The sequence below is a fragment of the Globicephala melas genome, chromosome 14, assembly GCF_963455315.2.
Source record: "Globicephala melas chromosome 14, mGloMel1.2, whole genome shotgun sequence".
Classification (NCBI taxonomy): domain Eukaryota; kingdom Metazoa; phylum Chordata; class Mammalia; order Artiodactyla; family Delphinidae; genus Globicephala; species Globicephala melas.
Genome location: NC_083327.1, coordinates 56,210,230 through 56,228,630, shown reverse-complemented (window position 1 = coordinate 56,228,630; position 18,401 = coordinate 56,210,230). Strand labels below are relative to the sequence as shown.

The window sequence follows — 18,401 nt, the reverse complement described above, 5'->3', positions numbered from 1 at the left end:
TAGCTTCAGAGGCAGGCTTCCTGTGTAGTCACTGAGCTTAATGCTCTGCTGTCACCATTTTGAAATTCTTAATAATTTTTGAACAAGGTACCCTGCATTTTCACTTGGCCCTGGGCCCTGCCAATTACATAGCCAGACCTGACTGGGTAGACCTTACTTGGCTACTGTAACCCTCAGCTCAATAGTTAATCAAGGCTCCTCAAATTACCAAAACCACAATTCCTTTCCTTGGTCTCTATTTTCACAGAAATAGCTCCGAGTACAAGCTGCTTAAGAAGTCTTTTACAACACAAAGTACGTGAGAAAATAAATAACCTGCCTGCTCTCAACAACACATCTGTCTTTAAAGATCTGCACTTAATAGCTGTGGATGGGCCACTGCCCCAGTGCGCGCTGACTCAGCAGAGGTTCCCAAACAGCCCAAGGCAGGCTTTCGATGCGGCATGCTCTCCCCAGGGGGTACCTTGGAGATGACTCGTCAGCGCACAGGAAATTTTTACTTGATGAGGAAAAGCCTTGCCCTCTTTTCTCTGGAGCTTAGTCAAATGGAGCACTCTGCCACAGCAGGTAAAAAGCTTTAAGTGTTTTGAAATGCTGTAAAATTGGGCTTTATGGAAGTATTTCCCTTCTTGCTTCCCAGGAGATGGTCAGTTACAAAGAGCAGACTGTGGCTGAAATTCACACAGATATGCAAAAACCCAGCGGGTAGAACAGGAACATGCTACTTATTCATACAGCTGAATGGACCTCTCTTGGAATCAACATGTGGCACCTTTCTTATTACCCTGACTGCAAAAAGAGCCCAAATGGAAAGGCCTTGGTAGCTTAATGTCTCAGCCTTCAATGATGCTATTAATAGAACTGGGAACATTTATCAACCTCTCACAATATTTCCTGTAGAGAGGACCGTCACAACACACGTAAGTAGCCTGCAGAAATCTCGAAGAGAATCCAACCTGCTGGGAGTCCATCAGGGGCAGAATTTAGCTACAATATCTCTAAACCCTCAGCTCTGAAAAACTGAGGGATTGAAAAGGTCACTGGATGTGGAGGAATTAGGGAACTATAATGCATAGCCTAAAAGGAAACCACCAGCAGGTTATTTCTGTGTTCTTGTTAACATTGTCTAGTGGCTACATATATATGTTAATATAAAACAACTTTTCTCACGTAATTTTTTAAATTATGAAAGTGGCTATTGTAAAGAGTAGGTCTTTTATGGGTAGCAGCTATTTGTCGTGGAGACCTTTTGTCTTTACGTGTTTGGGGCGTTGTGGCCTGAACACCATGCTAACCTTGCTTGCTGGTAGACTGGACACGTGATTTCCAACACTGGTCTTGAGCTGAGCGGCTCTGCCACACATTATCAGATTTTCTAGATGAAAAAGGCCCTGCTTACATTGTTTTAGAAAAACCTTTGACTTCCTAAGGGTCCTGTTTAGAAGCGTTACATGGTACATACACCCACTTGAAATTCAGGAAGAGCAGTGTTACCCGGAGAGGCTTCTGCTTCACTTTTACAACAGGTGGATCCTGAGAAGCAGGTGGGAAACAGTGGCTAATAAAACCGTGTTCTCAGATTGGCCAGTTTTATAGAAGAGGTGCATCACTCTATTAGGTAAATGCAAAGTATAAAGCCGTTATGTAAGTTCATTGTTCTTTAAGGACATCCGAGTTGACATTTACTGTCATCAATTTGCAGTGGGATGGATATTATGGAAACAGTTTAAATAAACTGTCTATCACCTTCCTTTATAAAACTGGCAGTTGAAAGAGGGCAGAGAGGTTCCAGTGTAAGAGGATTTTCTGTGTATCTACTTTAGGATTTAAATGGGAAGACAATTCTCCAACAGTCTCTGATCTGGTAATGTTTTTGGTGCAAGCCTAGATGTCTCCTCTCACTTGGTTAAGGGGAGGCGGGATGGATTGTGTCTGCTTTGCATCACTTTCCCTTGGGTGGATCTGAAACAAGGCCCGACATTCCCAGCAGGTTTGCCTGTTTGTTGTGCCTCTTCTTCCTTGTCCCTCACACCCCGCAGAGGGTGGAGCTCCTCACCTGGCCACTCAAGCAGCTCTTTTCCTTCTAATAGCATTTTTTTTTTTTTTTTTTTTTTTGTGGTACACGGGCCTCTTACTGTTGTGGCCTCTCCCGTTGTGGAGCACAGGCTCCGGATGCGCAGGCCCAGTGGCCACAGCTCACAGGCCCAGCCGCTCCGGACCGGGGCACGAACCCATGTCCCCTGCATCGGCAGGCGGACTCTCAACCACTGCGCCACCAGGGAAGTCCCTAATAGCATTTTAAAGAGTGACCATGTGAGATGGAATAGAAAATGCCCCAAGGTTTGCACGACAATAAAATGATCTTGTCATTAAGGACATTTTCAACCCTGCTTCCCATAGAAATCTAAGCTAAGAGGAAGGATCTTCTAATGAGGTAATTTTAAGGAACCTTGAAAGAATGGCTGTTGAAAGATGAGTCGTCCTTCTCCAAGCCAGTGTGAGCTCGAGGGGAGGCATTGTCTTTATGGATGTGATACATGACCTGTGCTATTTTGGAAACACTTATCTCTGAAATGTGTTAAAACAATAATACAAATAGCAGTGGCTCATCAATCTCAGCATGTTACAATCCTGCCACCTTGTGGGGACTCTTTAAAGTACATATGGGGGAAAATAGAGGGCAGGATGTGCTTGCTCCTTATTTGTCTCTGCTTGGCAGGTGACAAGATGTGGGCAGACAAGACTTGGGTGGGGAGTCTAAATGTGGCCCTGCACCTGTTGCTGAGAACAGGGACACAGCTGGAGAGGATTCTGAAGGAAGCCATGCTGCCCATAGCCATGCTTACGCAAGTGGGCAGAGCCGCAGGTTAGTAATGGAGCTTAACATTTTCACCCTCATATTGTTAACTGATTTCAGATCAGAATAAAGCATGGTCATTTCCAACTGCTGATTGTTGGCTGACGTTTGGAAATGAGTTACTGGATTCAGGATGGCATATGATTGGTGGATAAGCATTCCTTGACTCTAGATTGGTGCAGAGTAGAGATTTCAGTTGCATTGATCAAAACTGGCATCTCTGTCCTTGAAAGCACCAAATGATGAATGATATAAAAATTGCATCATTGGAGTATAATCTGCAAAAATACTGGTTCACTATGCTGTACACCTGAAAATAATGTAATATTGTAACTCAACTATACTTCAATACAAAATTAATTTAAAATAGCATCATTTTCTTCTTTCATGAGTCAAAAATCCTCTAACAAATGTGGGCTAACATGACATCTGTGAAGTTGGGTGCTTCTTTGTGATGCTCTTTCAGCATGAATACTAAGCGGAAGATACTTTTTACGGCACTGACTTTAATATTCTGAAATACAAAATCCCTATTCAAGCTGTTTACTGAGAAACTGAGTTTAACTCCCTGCACATAAGCTTTTTTGCTAAGTAGTGGGCATTTGCTAACTCCCTGCATATAAGCTTTTTTGGTAAGTAGTGGGCATTTGCGGCACTATTTACACACTAATGCCTGAACAGTAATTCTTTGCAGTATGGAAAATGTATGTTTCCCCTTTAAATACATATCAGTATCCAACTGATTTATCCTTTGGCCGGGACTGTACTTAGCTTTTAAAATCACAGCATTCAATCTGCTGGAGGAAGAGCTTTCTTTTGCTCTATTCTTTCCTTCTCTGCTCCCTTCTTTCCCCCAACAACTCCCCAGGAGCCCCGAACAGCACAGGGACTCTTCCTGGCTGCTCTTCTTAGTTATTCACGTTTTAAAATTTAAAGTTCAAAGTTCAACAACTTTCCAATGAACTTCAAGTAAAAAAAAACAAAAAACATGCAGCCAGCTTACTGTATACAAATCCACACAGGCCACGCTGGTTGTAAAGACTTGGTATAAACGCCGTATATACCTGCTGAGAACCTGTCACATTTCGACAATCTTCTGTAATACTAGAAGTCCACACACTTAATCCCTCCCGTCCTCCATGAGAAATAGCCACAAATAAAACAAACATGTAGAAATGTTTTATGCAGCTCTAAATGGGCTGAAGAATAAAAAGTATAAAGAGAAGACAGGGTATCACACTATCAAATGAGATAATACGCATAAAATATGCTCTCTGATCTGTGATGTTCTGGCATGTATTAATAATAGGATTGACATAATCCATTTCACAGGGCAGGGCTTTCTCAAGATACTCTTAAATTGCCCTGGAGGAGAGTGAATGTCGTCCTGTTGCTGTAAGCTGCTGGTGGGGAGGGGGACGATGGCATAAAGAAGAAAACTAAAGGAACTGAGAATAGGAGAGGGTTTCTGTCCACTGTGCTAGAACAAATAAAAACATATAGATAGGTAGTTCCCACTTCTGGAATTAGTGTGTAAGTCTTAATTCTTAAAATTCTGATCTTAAAAAAAGAAAAGAAAACGGTGAGAATTGAAAATGATAGGAGACTTGAGAGATAATAACCATATCATGTTGGAGTTTGTTTAAAAAGGAATGCTCACCCTCCTTTTCCTAGCGCTTGATCTCACCCTAACAGTGTGAAAGGTTAAACTAACTAGTTCCCTTAGAAGAAGAATGATGGAGTGTTACTGTGAGCCGGGCATGGTGCTGGGTGCTTTGCACACAGTGTATATAATTTAGTCCATGGTAATCCTCAGGGTAGATAATTATCCTCATTTTTCAGTGAGTTTACTTACATTTAGAGAGGACAGTAAGTTATTCAGTGAGCCCCCCTGAGTTCACTGAGTAAAGGTAGGTGGGTTATACCAAGACAGGCAGGCAGACCCGCATCGTGGATAACTTGGATTAAAGAAGACCCAGTTTATTTCCTCAGTGACTCTCAACGCAAAGGAGCTGAGAGGGGATCACGCACCATGTCCCTCTTCCCCAGTGAAGAAATCAGCTATATAACTGGATGTTGTGGAGGAATCAAGGTTGAAAGACCACTGCTTTTGTCTTTTTAAACATTTATGAAAGCAAAACACATTTAAGAATGTTTTTTGAAATGATGAAAATCATCTCTGGACCATATACCTCTGCTGTTAGCATCTGATGCATTTCTTGGAAAGGCTTTTCTTATGCATTTTTCTAGCTATTGATATAGACATGCTTATGCAGTATACAGAGTTTTATATCCTGTTTTCCCTACTTAACATAATGTCATAAGTATGTCATCCTCATTTTGTTTCAATTGAAAGATTTTAAGAGTATGGTGGCATATTAAAATTTGCATTTCATGGACCTGTTTTCACACTTCTAGGTACCACTACCCATTTTGTTTGGATGGAGTTTAACGGTGTCCCCTGCCATGCTTCTAATTTTCAGTCTTGGAAGCCAGCAGGTTGTGTTTGCAGCCCATATTGGCATTTATCCTGACTGACCTCTACACATATTTGCTTACTGTGGTATTTATGTTAATGTCTACTTTCTCAAATATGTCTCTCAGTTTCTCTTTCTTTCTCTTTCTCTGGTAGGCTCTTAATAAATATTTTTCATAAAATAAATGTCATAAATGTCTTATTCATCTTTGCATTTAGTAGCCTTTTAATAAATATTTGTCATGAAATAAATTGTCAAACCTTTAAGTAGCCTTTAAAAAGCCGACACTTCTCTCCACACACACGAAAAATAAAGAATGAAGATAAGGGAAAGAAATCAGATTAAAAGAGGAGATCTGTATGGTTTCATGATCTGAAACCCTGAAAATACAGTACAGCCCAATAGAGATGAAAAATTCTAAAATATGTAATTTTGACCACATAGTCATACATAATTATAACGTGCAAGATCTGATGTTCTATGAGTCTTTCTGTACCAATGCACGGGACCACTACTCAACCTCTCTCTTGCTTTTGTCTTATCTACTAAGTGGAATGCTCTTTTTTGGAGAAGTTAAAACATACACTGCTGAGAGAAAATGGAAACTGGAATGAGAACAGAAGGTTATAAGAAAACGTAAATGAGTTAAAATCTCCAGTCCAGATGGGAAAATACCTACCTTTGTTTTCAGAAAAAGGGAAAAAAATGTGATCTCTAGAAACCACAGAAGGATATGCTTGAGACCTCCTATAAAAGAAAGTTTGTGTTTTAGAAATATAACGAAGAAAAGAAAGGTGATCACTGAGGACCAGCAGTGTTATTCACCAATAAACCAGACCAATTCAATGTGGACTGGCTGAGGGACCTGATTCAAGAGAAGTTCAAGTGATACAAGGGCCCTCAAGGTTTTGGTTGACCGAACATGGTACCTAATGATGAACTAATGGCATGATCCATCCGTGTAAAACATTAAAACATTCCCAGGTATATTAGTAGAATATGGTGACAGACCAGTGAAAGGAGCAACCCTGCTGTTCTCTGAACTGGGCACTCCACTTTGAGTAGTATGGTCTATTCTAGGTGCCATATTTTGAAAGAGATATTTCAAATGTAAGAATATTATCAGTGTGAATATGGGAATTAGAAATTAATTAAGGAGAATGCTTGAGATAATGGAATATTCAGCGTGGGAAAGGAGAACACTTAGCTGTTTTCAAATGCTTGAAGGGGTGTTTGTTAGAGAAGATATAATGTGTTTGGCTACAGAAACAGAGTCATTACGTAGAGGTTATAGGGATGCAGTTTTACTTCATTATAACCAATGGCTTTCTAACGACTACAGCCTGCCTCATCATAACACTGGAAAATCCTCGTCAATGGAATGTTCAAGCAAAGGCTGTAAGTCCACATCAAGTATCATATAAAAAGATTCATGTATTAAGATGGAGATTGGACCAGCTGGTCTCTAGGGCTTCTGCTAATTACAATTTATAATTCTAAGTCAGTTGTTCAGAATTTAGGATCCACTTTCCTATAGAATCCAAATGGACATTTGGATCCAAGGTCAAAAACGTTTATTTTAACCATGGTGTTTTTAAATGCTTCAGTTGAAAACACTTTCCTGAGTCCAGGGAACAGACACGAGGGATAACAGTCTAGAGAACAGGACGTGAGGCAGAAGGGAGGGAGGATCATTAGCCTTCCCTTTGCTGGGGGAAATCGAGCATAAGGCCACGTTATGAAAGAGCTAAGGAAACATTCTACAGTCCACGTGGCAGATCTCAGTGAGGTCTTAGGAGAAAATCAACTCCTTGAACTAATCCCCATATGACTGACAGCCTTTCACTTGCTAGCTGTGCTGTGTGATTGTAGGTATTTTCTTCTGTGAACTGGGGCTAATAATACGTCCAATGATATAAATAAACATAAATAAAACAATAGCTTGTGAGAATCAAATGAAATAATGGACATACAGTGCCCGGCAGAATACTGGACACATACTATATAGTTACTCAGTAAATGCAGGGATTCCTCACAGTATCTATGTGTGTGTGCTTCCTTCACTTTTCAAAGAAGTTCCACGTGCATTACCTCATTTGATTCTTACAATAATCCCATCGGCAGGCAAGGTAGGTGTAATACCCACATTTTACAGAGGAAGAAATGATGCTTGGAATAAATGGCCGGTTTTCCTAAAAGATGATTATTTGGCTTCACAAAGTGTTGCAGTGATAAGGAACCAGATTGTATAATCAGACCCACTGGATCAAAATTCCTATCCTGTCACTTACTGGCCGTGTCTGGGTGTATTACTTAGGCTAGCTAATTCTTATTAACTCAACTAAAAATGGCATGATCGTATATAGGTATATATTTTACACAGCTGTTGGGAAAATTACAATAATATTGGATAGAAATTGTTAAAAAGCAGTCATTAGGATCATTACTGTATAGTAATTATGCCATTTACTAAATGCTTAGTATATGCTAGGGGTTTAACAAGCATTTTTTAAAATCCTCATAATGACTCTGATATATGTGTTGTTAGTATATTCATTGTACAGATGAGGAAACTGGGGAATAGATTAGCCAAGTAGCTTTCCCACATTCATACAGATGGTAGGTTAGAGTGCTGGGATTTGAACCCAGGCAGGCTGACTCTGGAACCCACGCTCTAATCAAGGATATACTACCTCCAGTGCTATGAAATATTCTGTGTGTGTGTCTCTCTGTCACACAAACACATATACGTGTAATCATATTAGATACGCACATTTGCATAATGTTTAGAAACAATTTTAATTATGTATTACTGGTTTTAAAAAATAGAATACCAAATTGTATGCATGATATGCGATCTACTATGCAAAATGCAAATAAAAGGGGCTGAAAATCAATATGGTTGCCTCTGTGTGGTGCTATGGTAGGTGGGTTTTATTCTTGATTCTGTAGACATTTCTGTGCTAACTTTTCAACTGAAAACATGTGCCATTTTATAAACAGGAAAATTAAAGGAGAATAGATATATAAAAGAAAGTAATCCAAGGAAGATGTAAGGAGAAAAGGTTTTCATAGACAGGTGACTGTAAGGCCAGCAGGTCCGGGGAAGGGCCCAGGGAGCCAGACGGAACCCCGCCAAAGTGGCTGATGCAACCGACACCTGACATTGCCACACCACTCGGCCGCGGTCTTCCCGCTCCCCGAGGGGCGGAACCAACGGCTCTGAGCCTGATGTAACCGACACCTGACATTGCCACAACACCCGAGAGATTACCAAAAAAGGGCTGCTTCATACAGCAAGCGCCTCCCCTGCGTCCACCCCTATAAATTTTGTTCGCGCCCGCATTCGGGCGCGACTTCTCTGGCCCCTTTCTCTCGGACCAGTGAACCTCGCCCAGGAGCATTCCCAAATAAAGCTTGTTTAAGCTCTCCTCCGTTTCTTGGTGCCGTTCCTTACAGTGACCCTTCCTCTAATTCTAGCAGTAGAGTATACTAGATATCCTGAATAACCTTCATTCCGAAAATGACTAAAAACACAGCGTTAAAATGAGAAAGCAACGGGATATAAACACTTACATATGCCAGAACTGGGGTGGGTGCAGGTACGGCTGGGGTGGGAACTGGCTCTGGCTGGATAACTGTTTCAGCTGGAACTGCTCCATCTTCATCCTCAGGTGGTTTCTGATGGGCACAGCGACCGATGTCTGCATTTTTGAAGGATACAGGCTGTGCAAAGTCCATAGGGCTATGGGAATATAATTAAAATTCAATACTTTCTCCTATTTTTCATTGTCCTGCTTCCTTACCATGACATCAAATTTCCCCTTTCCCATTTTGAAGGTCATCAGTGCAATTAAAAAAAAAAAAATCTAACCTGAAGATCTTCACTGTTTCCTTCCCCCTATGGTTTTAGATAGTGTAGATGCAACAGTGATGCTCATACCAAAAAAAAAAAATTAGTAACAAGGAGATTCACTTACACAGAGTTTATAACGAGGTTCCATATGCAGCCTTCAAAAGGAGGAATATTTCTGAGCGGGGAAGGTTGAAATTCAGGTGGAGCACCCCCGACGAAAAGCTTTTTAACTTCTATCGCCTGTTCTACTGTCAGATTTTGCACATGCCTTCTGTCTTCATCCACTTGAACAGTAAAGATGCTGATAAAACATTGAAAATAAACAAGTATAAAACACACAACGTCCAACACAACCAGAAATCCAACTCTTTCCTGCCACCCCGCACCCCTCCTTCCTGAAGCTTCTAAGACAGCCAAGTTTGACGATTAGGGATTCGACACTAAGCACACAGTACTGTTTCTCAGGATCTCATCCCTCTGCCTCCCTTGTAAACTCTCCTTGAGAGTTTCTGGAAACAAGGCAATGGTGCAGCTGCAACACTAGCCTCTGGTGGTGGTTGACAACAGCGGCCTTACACGTGAGCCTGTGGAGCAGAGGCTTCTGTAAGGGGTAGTAATGTCTAAACGCAGGAGGTTCAGTCGGTTTAGCACAGCATGGGGTCACGTTTTGTTTCGCTCTTTCTTTCTTGCTTTGTGCTAGCTCTTATCTCCTTGCTAGGGAACAAACTGTACTCCCAGAGCTTAGATTGCAGGAATCAACAGCACACACTTACAGGATGTTTTATAAAGAACATAGCTGCTGGCTTTTGAATAGAAGAGGCAGGCCAGAGTACCATGCTAACTGTTCTCGGCAATGATTTTCCTTAGTGGCTGTTTCATTGATTTCCCTGATTTGCTTATGAGAGAGAACTCACACATTACTAATTGAACACCTCATGCTACTTATTCACTCTGTGGATCCTGGGGCACAGAATCAGGAGACAAAGAATTCTGCTGATGAAAATGACCAAAGGCATTTTCTCTTTTGTTCTAGAAGCAGGTTTTAAACTTTAGTCCCAGTAGTCAGCATGGGGCTCTTAGTCATAAGTGTTAGTCAATAGCCCGAGGATCATGAATGGATTGCTGAAAACTTATTTCACATCTGGGGAGAAAACCCTAAGTACTTAGGTGGAAAACTCAGTTCTAAAATGCCATTTTACTTGATTTTAGAAAGAAGAAAAACCACATGTCAAATTAGAAACAATAAACTAGGGCAAAGGTGCTCTGAAATGGCACTGAACAACTGGCCCACTTTGGGACAATTCAAATGTAAGAGAATAAGACAAAATAGATATTGTTGTGGCTCAAAATGTCATTATTCAGGAGGTGTAGAGGGAGCAGGTTGGGTTTAGTTTCAAAGGCAAAATAGGGGAAATGATACATTGATGTTTTGCCAGACTCTGGGCCAAGGACCATAGCAATGGTCCTTTCTTCCTGGATCATAGGGTGGAGATGTAGAATGAGCCTGAGCTTTCAGAAGGAAGAGACTGGAAGTAAGCACTAGTATGGAAGCTTACTAGCTGTGTGACCTTGGGCCAGTTACTTAATCTTGCTCAGTCTCATTTCATTCATTTATAAAATGAGGATAAGAACACCTATTTCGAACCATGGAAAGCATTAACTAAGGCATTGCGCTGAGTCTGTATTACTTAATAAGGGCATTGCTAGAAGACTAGCTGAATCCAGTTTGTATTTTACATCCTAGGAGCATCAAATCTAGGTCATTTATTTAGTTCTTTGTAAATAGGGATATTACCTACATGTCCTCTCTGATTCTGGTGCATTTCCTTTTTAAAAAGTATTTATTCAAAAACTCTTTACTGTGGACCTACTATGTGCAAAAAGCATTATAAGAATCATTACATTACTATTAGTATTGTGATAGGTCAGCTGAATTTCCTTAAAATTTCAATAGTTGATTCTTGAAGTTTTATAATTAAATATTTTATTACTTAAATTCTATTTATTTGTATGGAATATTGATCTAAGATTTTTTTCAAACCACCACCAAATGAACTGCGTACATGGTAAAAGATATTAAGAGAAGTGCCCTGATATTTGCAGTTTACATGAGAAACAAAATCTGAAATTTTTTAAGTTGATGGTAAGAAAGAAATATTTGGGTTGCACTGTCCAAACCATGATCCCTTTCTGGAAACCTCAAGTTACTCCTGAAATATTCGCTACAACTGTGTGGTCTTTAGCCTAATTCTGTACCTGTGTGTAGAATGCTTTCACGTAGGAGAATACCTACTTGCCTAAACGTCTACTCCAGGCTCTTAGGGTTTACTGTTTTCGTCCAGTTAGAACTACTGGCCACTGAGGTGGACTCCAGGTGGAAGATCAGAGGGCCAAGCAGTTATAAAAGGCAGAGGTCACTGGAGTACTAGGAAAATTAGATACCAAAGTGAAGGGAGTGGAATTTTTGCAGAGGAAGGGGTAGAAAAGGAGAGAGAATGTGGGAGGACGGGTAAAGAGAGGCAGAGGGAGAGAAAAGGGCAAGAGTAATATTGAAAAGTTTGCCTCTCTGTTATGAGGTGGTATTAATGGTATTAAAATTGCCATCTTATCCAGAGTTTTAAGAAAAGAAATAACAGTTGACATTTATGGTCTAAATAGTGTTGGAAGAAAGCAAATATTTCCAAGTTAACAGGAGTATCATAATCAACATGAAGTAATACAAATCTCTGAGGTCACAAAAAGGGTAAGAATAAATAGTGGGTGAGCACAGATGGGGGTGTTAAAGTCAAGTATATCTGGGTTTAAATCCTGCCTCTGTTATTTACTACCTATGTGATTTTTGGCAAATTAGTTAATATATCCTCATCTGTGATGATATTAATACAGATCTCACATACATTTAGAATGACTAAAGGACATAATCTTTGTTTAGTATTTGACACACAGCATGCCATAGAATTGATATGAAGCATTAAAATATGTTTCTGGGAGATGTTCTTAGGGTCATTAGTGATCTCTAGTTAATCAGCTAATTGAAGTGCTCGCCTAAAGGATAGGTGATGATTGTTTTTTGACCTCAGAGTGCTGAATGAGACATTATGGTGCAAATGAGTTCTTGCTTTGCCACAGACTGCAGTGACAACCCACTAATATGTCCAATACATTATCCTTTAATTAACAGCGAATAGTAAAACTGTTTGTTTATATGGCCAATTAACTGAATGACCAGTTTTCAGGGGATGCACTATACACTGAGCTTAATCAAATAAAGGTTGGATTGACGGCCAACAGCTGTGAAGCTGGCATAATAAAATACCCTTCTTGAAGAGACACACCTGTTAAAAGGACACCTTAGCATAACATCATAATGCACTTGAGAATGTCAGAATTCTTTCTCTACAAAATAACATATTTGGGTGATTTTTTTTGTCAACTATATTTGTCAGATCTGCATTTGCTTCTTGAAGTTATTTAAAATTTAAAGACTTTAGAAAGTCTTTCCTACAATGAGAAGGACTAACATTTGGCAAAGGACCTGAAATCTAGTCTAGAAGACATGTAAAATCAGTATTCTAGAGCATTCCCTAAGATCCAAATGAGAAAATTCAGTTTGCATTCCTCTTCAGAGACCATGACTGCAATATGTGCCTATAAGATTAGTAAAAGTTCTTAGTTAGTCCAAATACTGATCCCTCATTTGTCTTAATCATGGTTTCTAAACATCTCAGTTAGAAGATATCTGCAAGAAGGCTTAGTATCAATTCATCCCACAACCTAATGCTCTATGTAATAGAAAAACATGAACCAAGGAGAGCTTCATCACTTACTTAGAAGAAAAGGCATTCTTATTACTTATTTAAACTGTTATCCACACAAGAGGATGATTAGAAAATGGAGGTCTTTAAGTACAGAATAACATCTGCTTACTTGAACTTTTGCTACATATTCATACTGCTGTTGTGTTTAAAAGTATTCTCTGTGTTTTGAGGTTTCATCAGATTTGCTTTCCAGTTCTCTTCTATTTCTTCAGTCTAATAAAATGGATTGTGGGTCTGGAGGTCTGAAGTCTCTGGGTTTCTGTTTTCTTTTTCTCTAATTGTTCTAAGTTCATTACCTCTCTGAGTTGTCATACAACATTTTTATGGAAAAAAAACCAAATGACTTCCCCAATAAAGTAAGTATGAAGTACTGTAGCATTCTGAAGAAATGAGAAATCAGCTTATAACACTAATAAGCAATTCCCTGACTCAGGGCTGGGAAGCAGGTGCTCTGGTGGATCAGCAGAAAGGCAGCCACCGTGCACGGATGGCAGCACAGCAGCCTTCTCCCTTCCCTCTCTCAACTCTGTTCCCTCACGGAGCCGTCCCGCAGGGACCCAGCACACCTTGGCGGTGGGTGCGGGGGTAAGGGCCGGGGCAGAGGCATGCGCAGAACCGTGCTCCGTGGGTCCTGCAGCCGCGGGCCGCGCTCTGTATCTGTGACAGATTTTTAAGCAGCCGCCATAACTGCTTTGGAACCTGAATGAAACAGCAGCTGTCAAAGGCTGGCGGCTCCAGCGGAGCTGTTCTGTGCGTTTCACCACGCGCATGCCCTGCTTGAGGAGAGAGTATTCGAGAGGTGAGGAGGGAGTTTTCTCATCTACGCTTCAGAAGATGCATTTGGTTTTCCCAAAGGTGGAGAGGAGAACCACCCAGCATAAAAACGTTACGAACAAAACTCCTAAGGGTCAAGGGAAATGAGGTTCCCGAAGTATGAAATATAAAGAAGATGAAATTAAACTACTTGATAGTTTTGCAATGCATCGTATGTCCATACACACAAAGGTCCAGTAAAGGACTAAGGCGAGCAAAGGAGTTCGCGTTAGTTATGACAGTACAGTCAGTCGTTAGGACTATTGTTACCCTCTAGTTCTCTCTACATGAACAGAATGTTCTCTCCCGTCGTGAAACAGACTCGGCTCTGGTTTGACGGCAATTTTCCTCATTGTTCGTGCCCCTGTGGAGAGATGCACTTCCAGACGACCCTTGTTCAGGAATATCGCATAATAGGCCTGCAATAGCAAATGGTCATTGAAGATTAAAGAGGAGTCTCATCTATGACTTAGCTTAGTTCCCTGACAGAACTGCGTATTCATCCGCTCTGAGATCTTACCTGAGAAGTTAAGACTCAGTATTTTCTTAAAAAGAGTATTTAAAGCAGCTGGAAATAGCTTTTTAATCATTTACCATTTTTGCTTGTTAGATGATGTGGCAAGTGGAGATAGTAACATAGCAGTCTCTGCAAAGCAGATGTGCAATGCTGAAAGGAACAGTTGTGCTGGCACTGGGCTTCTAACTCACAAATCCCATCAGGAAATAAAGAGTGTCAATAAAATCCCTCTCCCTTGTATTCACAAACAGACAGCTAGCTTCTGGGAATGAGGTCTGACTCCCAACCTCACGGCATTCTGAGTGTTTAGATTTCAATTCGTTCTCAGGGCTGGTGGAATAGATTGCTATCCACATGTAACTTGTCTCCCACATTTAGAAAGAAGGAAGACAATTTTTCATCCACAAACAGGACTGCTTTCTTTTTGCCACTGTTACTATAGAAACAGTATGGTTTTGAGATCAGTTTATGAACCCCAGGGAGCTTGAATGCAGTCCTTGTCCCCAAAGCTGACGCCACGCTTGCTCCCTTTCTTGTGGAGCAGGGGGGTGGCACCTGATACACGGTGATCACTTGGTCCTCTGCGAGTCACCTGAGGTAGTGGAGATGGTTTCATTCAAACATCATAACGTCTCCAATAACTTACAAAATCGTCTGTGCCGCGTCGTGTCCACCACAAAATGGCCAGAGGATCTGGATTAGTGCTTGCCATTCATCAAAAGGGGCAGCTGCCATCTACTCAATTACAATTTTTTTAGCTGACTGAGTTCTCAAACCCCTTTAGCAGAACATAATCACAAATGACCCTATGGGTATCAAAACTGGTAGCTTTGAAAACTAAAGTACGTCATTTAACCAGTATTGATTCTACGACAGACATGAACTGCTTAACATTGTTTCCTCTTTCAGATAGCATTGACAATGAGATTTTGAAAACTAGATACTCATTATCATTAAAATGTTGAAACATTAACATGTTATTTCTAATTTACTGTGTACTATAGTGCTTAATATTTTCTCATTTTAATTGTTTGAATGGGAACATGTTTTATTTTAAGAACTATCCTGAAAGCTGATGACTCAAGTCCATTTATTTAGTTCTGATGAGGAGAAATCTGGAAACGATGGCTGGTGCTCAATTATTTGACTGTGACCTAGGAAACACATATCCTTTAGTGAAACCAATTTCAGAATGTTTGATCTGGCCCTCTTATTATAACTAGCTTATCATTTGTAGCAGTGAGAAAATAATTTAATTTTTATGATTAAAACATAAAGGCTTTAAGAGAAGTTATATTTCATATTTATTCAGTGCTTATGCATAGTAAAAAATGAGATGAAATACCACTTTTTCTCCCTCTACTCTTCAAAAAATATTTTTTGTTTTTTTTTTCTTCCCAAAGAAATCCTTTTCTTCCCTAAGGTCAAAGGTTATCCTTTTATATTTTCTTCTAAACTTTTAAAACTTTTTTTCCTTTCCTATGTAAGGCTTTAATTCATTGGGAGTTTATTTTTCTGTCTGGCATGAAGTAGAAATTAGTTCATTTTTTTCTGTATGGATAACCAGTTGCCCCAGAATCATTCACTGAAAGGGCCACTTTTTCCCTAATGATGTGCAATGCCACCTATTGCCAAATGTTGTTTCCATCTATACTTGGCTCTCTATTCTGTTCCACTGACACAGAGTTATCCATGAATTAACACCATACTCCCGTGGTTCAAAACTCTAGCTTCTAATGTGCTGATATCTGCTAGGACAGTCCACCAACTTATTCTTCTATTTCAGGAGTTTCTTGGGCTTTCGATCTTTGATATAAATTTTAGAATTAGCTTGTCCTGATTTACAAAAAGATAAGGGTATTTTCATTGAAGGTGAATCTACATATCACTTTGTGGAGAACTGATATATTTTTAACACTGAGTCTTTCCATTAACATGTTGACTTTAATAAGTAGTCTGATGTAATTTTTCAATAAGTTTTGTAATTTTTTCCATATAGGCCTTACATTTGTTTTGTTAGATTTATTCTTAAATTATATACTTGTTCTTGTACTATATTTACTTGTTCTTTTGTTATTGTATTGGCTAAGACTGATACAGTGATAATATTCATCTTTTCTTGGGCTTGATTTCATAGAAAATGTTTATAATGTTTTCCTATCAAGAAGCCCCATCCTGTTCTTAGTTTATCAAGTCTTTTTTTGTTGTTGTTTTTAATCAGGAATGGTTGTTAAGTTTTACCAAAAGTTTTCTCTGCATTTATCAAAATGATTATATGATTTTAGATTTTCTAATATCAAGCCACATTTGTATTCCTGAGATATTGCAAATTACTCATGGTAATGCATCTTTGGATTTTATTTGCCAATACAGCTGACCTTTGAACAACACGGGGCGCTGACCCTCCGCACAGTCAAAAATCTGAGTATAAATTATAGTCAGCCCTCCTCATACGCAGTTCCTCTGTATCAGATGTTCTGCATCCTCAGTTTCAACCAACCTCGGATCGTGTGGTACTGTTATATTTACTATTGAATAAAACCCGTGCATATCTGGACCTGTGCACTTCAAACTTGTGTTGTTCAAGGGTCAACCATATTTTGTTTAGTGTTTATTTTTTTTGTGGGGGAAGAAAATGGTATTATTACATGACTACCCATTACTAAATTTTAAATGCTAAAAGTGATTTTAAAAAACGTATAATTACAAACAACACAACCTGATTTACAAGAATGCATGCATATTTAAGGCTATATTTGTAAAGCACTCTGTGCTTTGGCCATGGCATACTGGTAATTCCCAAGAATGCTTTCACTGAGAAAAATGAGATTAAATGGAAAAATGCATATCTTTAAAAATGTGACTGAAAGTATTGGAGGAATATCCATGCAGTAAAGAGTTATGGTGCCTAGATCAGGACAACTAAGAGACAGCTTTTAACAGAATCAAATGGCTAGGGGGTATGAAAACTAAAGCTCACAGCCCTACAAAACAGACACTGTGTAGGCTTTATTTTAATGTCACTAGTGTCCATGCCTGTGTTGGTTGTGTTCTCTTCACCTTCTCCTGCCCAGGTCCATTCTCTGCCTTCTCTCTGTCCAGAGAGGGTGCAGCAGGTTAGGCTCCAACAGACTGCATCACATTAGCTAGTGAAAATGGGAAGCTGATCCTAAAAAAATTAAAATTAAAATTTAAATTTAAGGGACTCCATCTGGTTATCTACAGATCTGGTAGGAAATTGGATTTAGAGAGAAGATTAACACAATGTGAATGTATTTTAAGCTTTCTCTCTTTATATATGCAAAACCCATATGAAATATGGATGTAAATACAGGTGTGTCTGCACCTAGAACTGACCAACAGGAAAATCCTAGTGGAGATAATTGTCCTAAGAAGATGATAGTGGAAATAAATGATGCAAATCAAAAAATATAAAAACAATTTATAAACTGTAAATGCTTCACCTGAGTCTCTATAAAATAATCATTTTATATAAGCATTAGGGAAAATGCATTATTAGCTAGGTGTGAGGGTACCTGTCCAGTTTGCCTTCGTTTTCTCCTAGGTGGCGCTGGTGTCCCTCCACTTCCCAAGAGAATAATACCAGACTCATTCTTGGTGCTGAAGGACAGGTTGATTTCTGTTCCTACATCAATAGGCACAGGGGACAGCTCTACAAAACCAGGCTTCGGGAAGCTAACTGTGTAAACGTTCTTTGGGTAAAAGGAAAGAAGGGAAGAAAGCATTAGAAATGAACATTTAAATTAATTTCTCCATCTCACTCATCCTCCTCAATGCACTCAACGTTACTATGAAATACAGTGTCATTTTAGAACACATAAAAACCCACAGTTACATGGAGAGCTTAAGAGCAACCAAAGAAATATTATTTCTAGCTGTAACTGAATTTTCTGAGCAGTCTGAGTTAAAATAAAAATTTGGGCCTCTGCTTTTATTCTAGAACTTTTGATTTGAAATATAAAAGGTTATCACTGACAGGTAACATTTTCTTTTGGTTTAAATCTGTCTTGCTAAGTCTCCCTTGAAAACTCTCTAACTGATC

The 18,401-nt window shown here is 39.5% G+C and overlaps 1 protein-coding gene and 1 long non-coding RNA gene across 3 annotated transcripts in view; one reads left to right on the top strand and one right to left on the bottom strand.

Moving 5' to 3' along the window:
• The window catches only part of LOC138842305 (uncharacterized), a 63,241-nt gene extending 61,201 nt beyond the window's left edge, over positions 1 to 2,040 (top strand). For both annotated transcript variants that reach the window (XR_011376684.1, XR_011376683.1), the window contains exon 4: positions 248 to 2,040. This is a non-coding gene — a long non-coding RNA (uncharacterized lncRNA). The remainder of the gene's footprint in view (positions 1 to 247) is intronic.
• LAMA2 (laminin subunit alpha 2) overlaps positions 1 to 18,401 on the bottom strand; it is a 606,143-nt gene that overhangs the window by 20,849 nt on the left and 566,893 nt on the right. Inside the window, exons 54-57 of the mRNA XM_060283517.2 lie at positions 17,875 to 18,051; positions 14,092 to 14,240; positions 9,315 to 9,491; positions 8,911 to 9,079 (exon numbers count right to left, since the gene is read on the bottom strand). Of these exons, the coding sequence (XP_060139500.2) occupies positions 8,911 to 9,079; positions 9,315 to 9,491; positions 14,092 to 14,240; positions 17,875 to 18,051 (672 nt within the window). The remainder of the gene's footprint in view (positions 1 to 8,910; positions 9,080 to 9,314; positions 9,492 to 14,091; positions 14,241 to 17,874; positions 18,052 to 18,401) is intronic.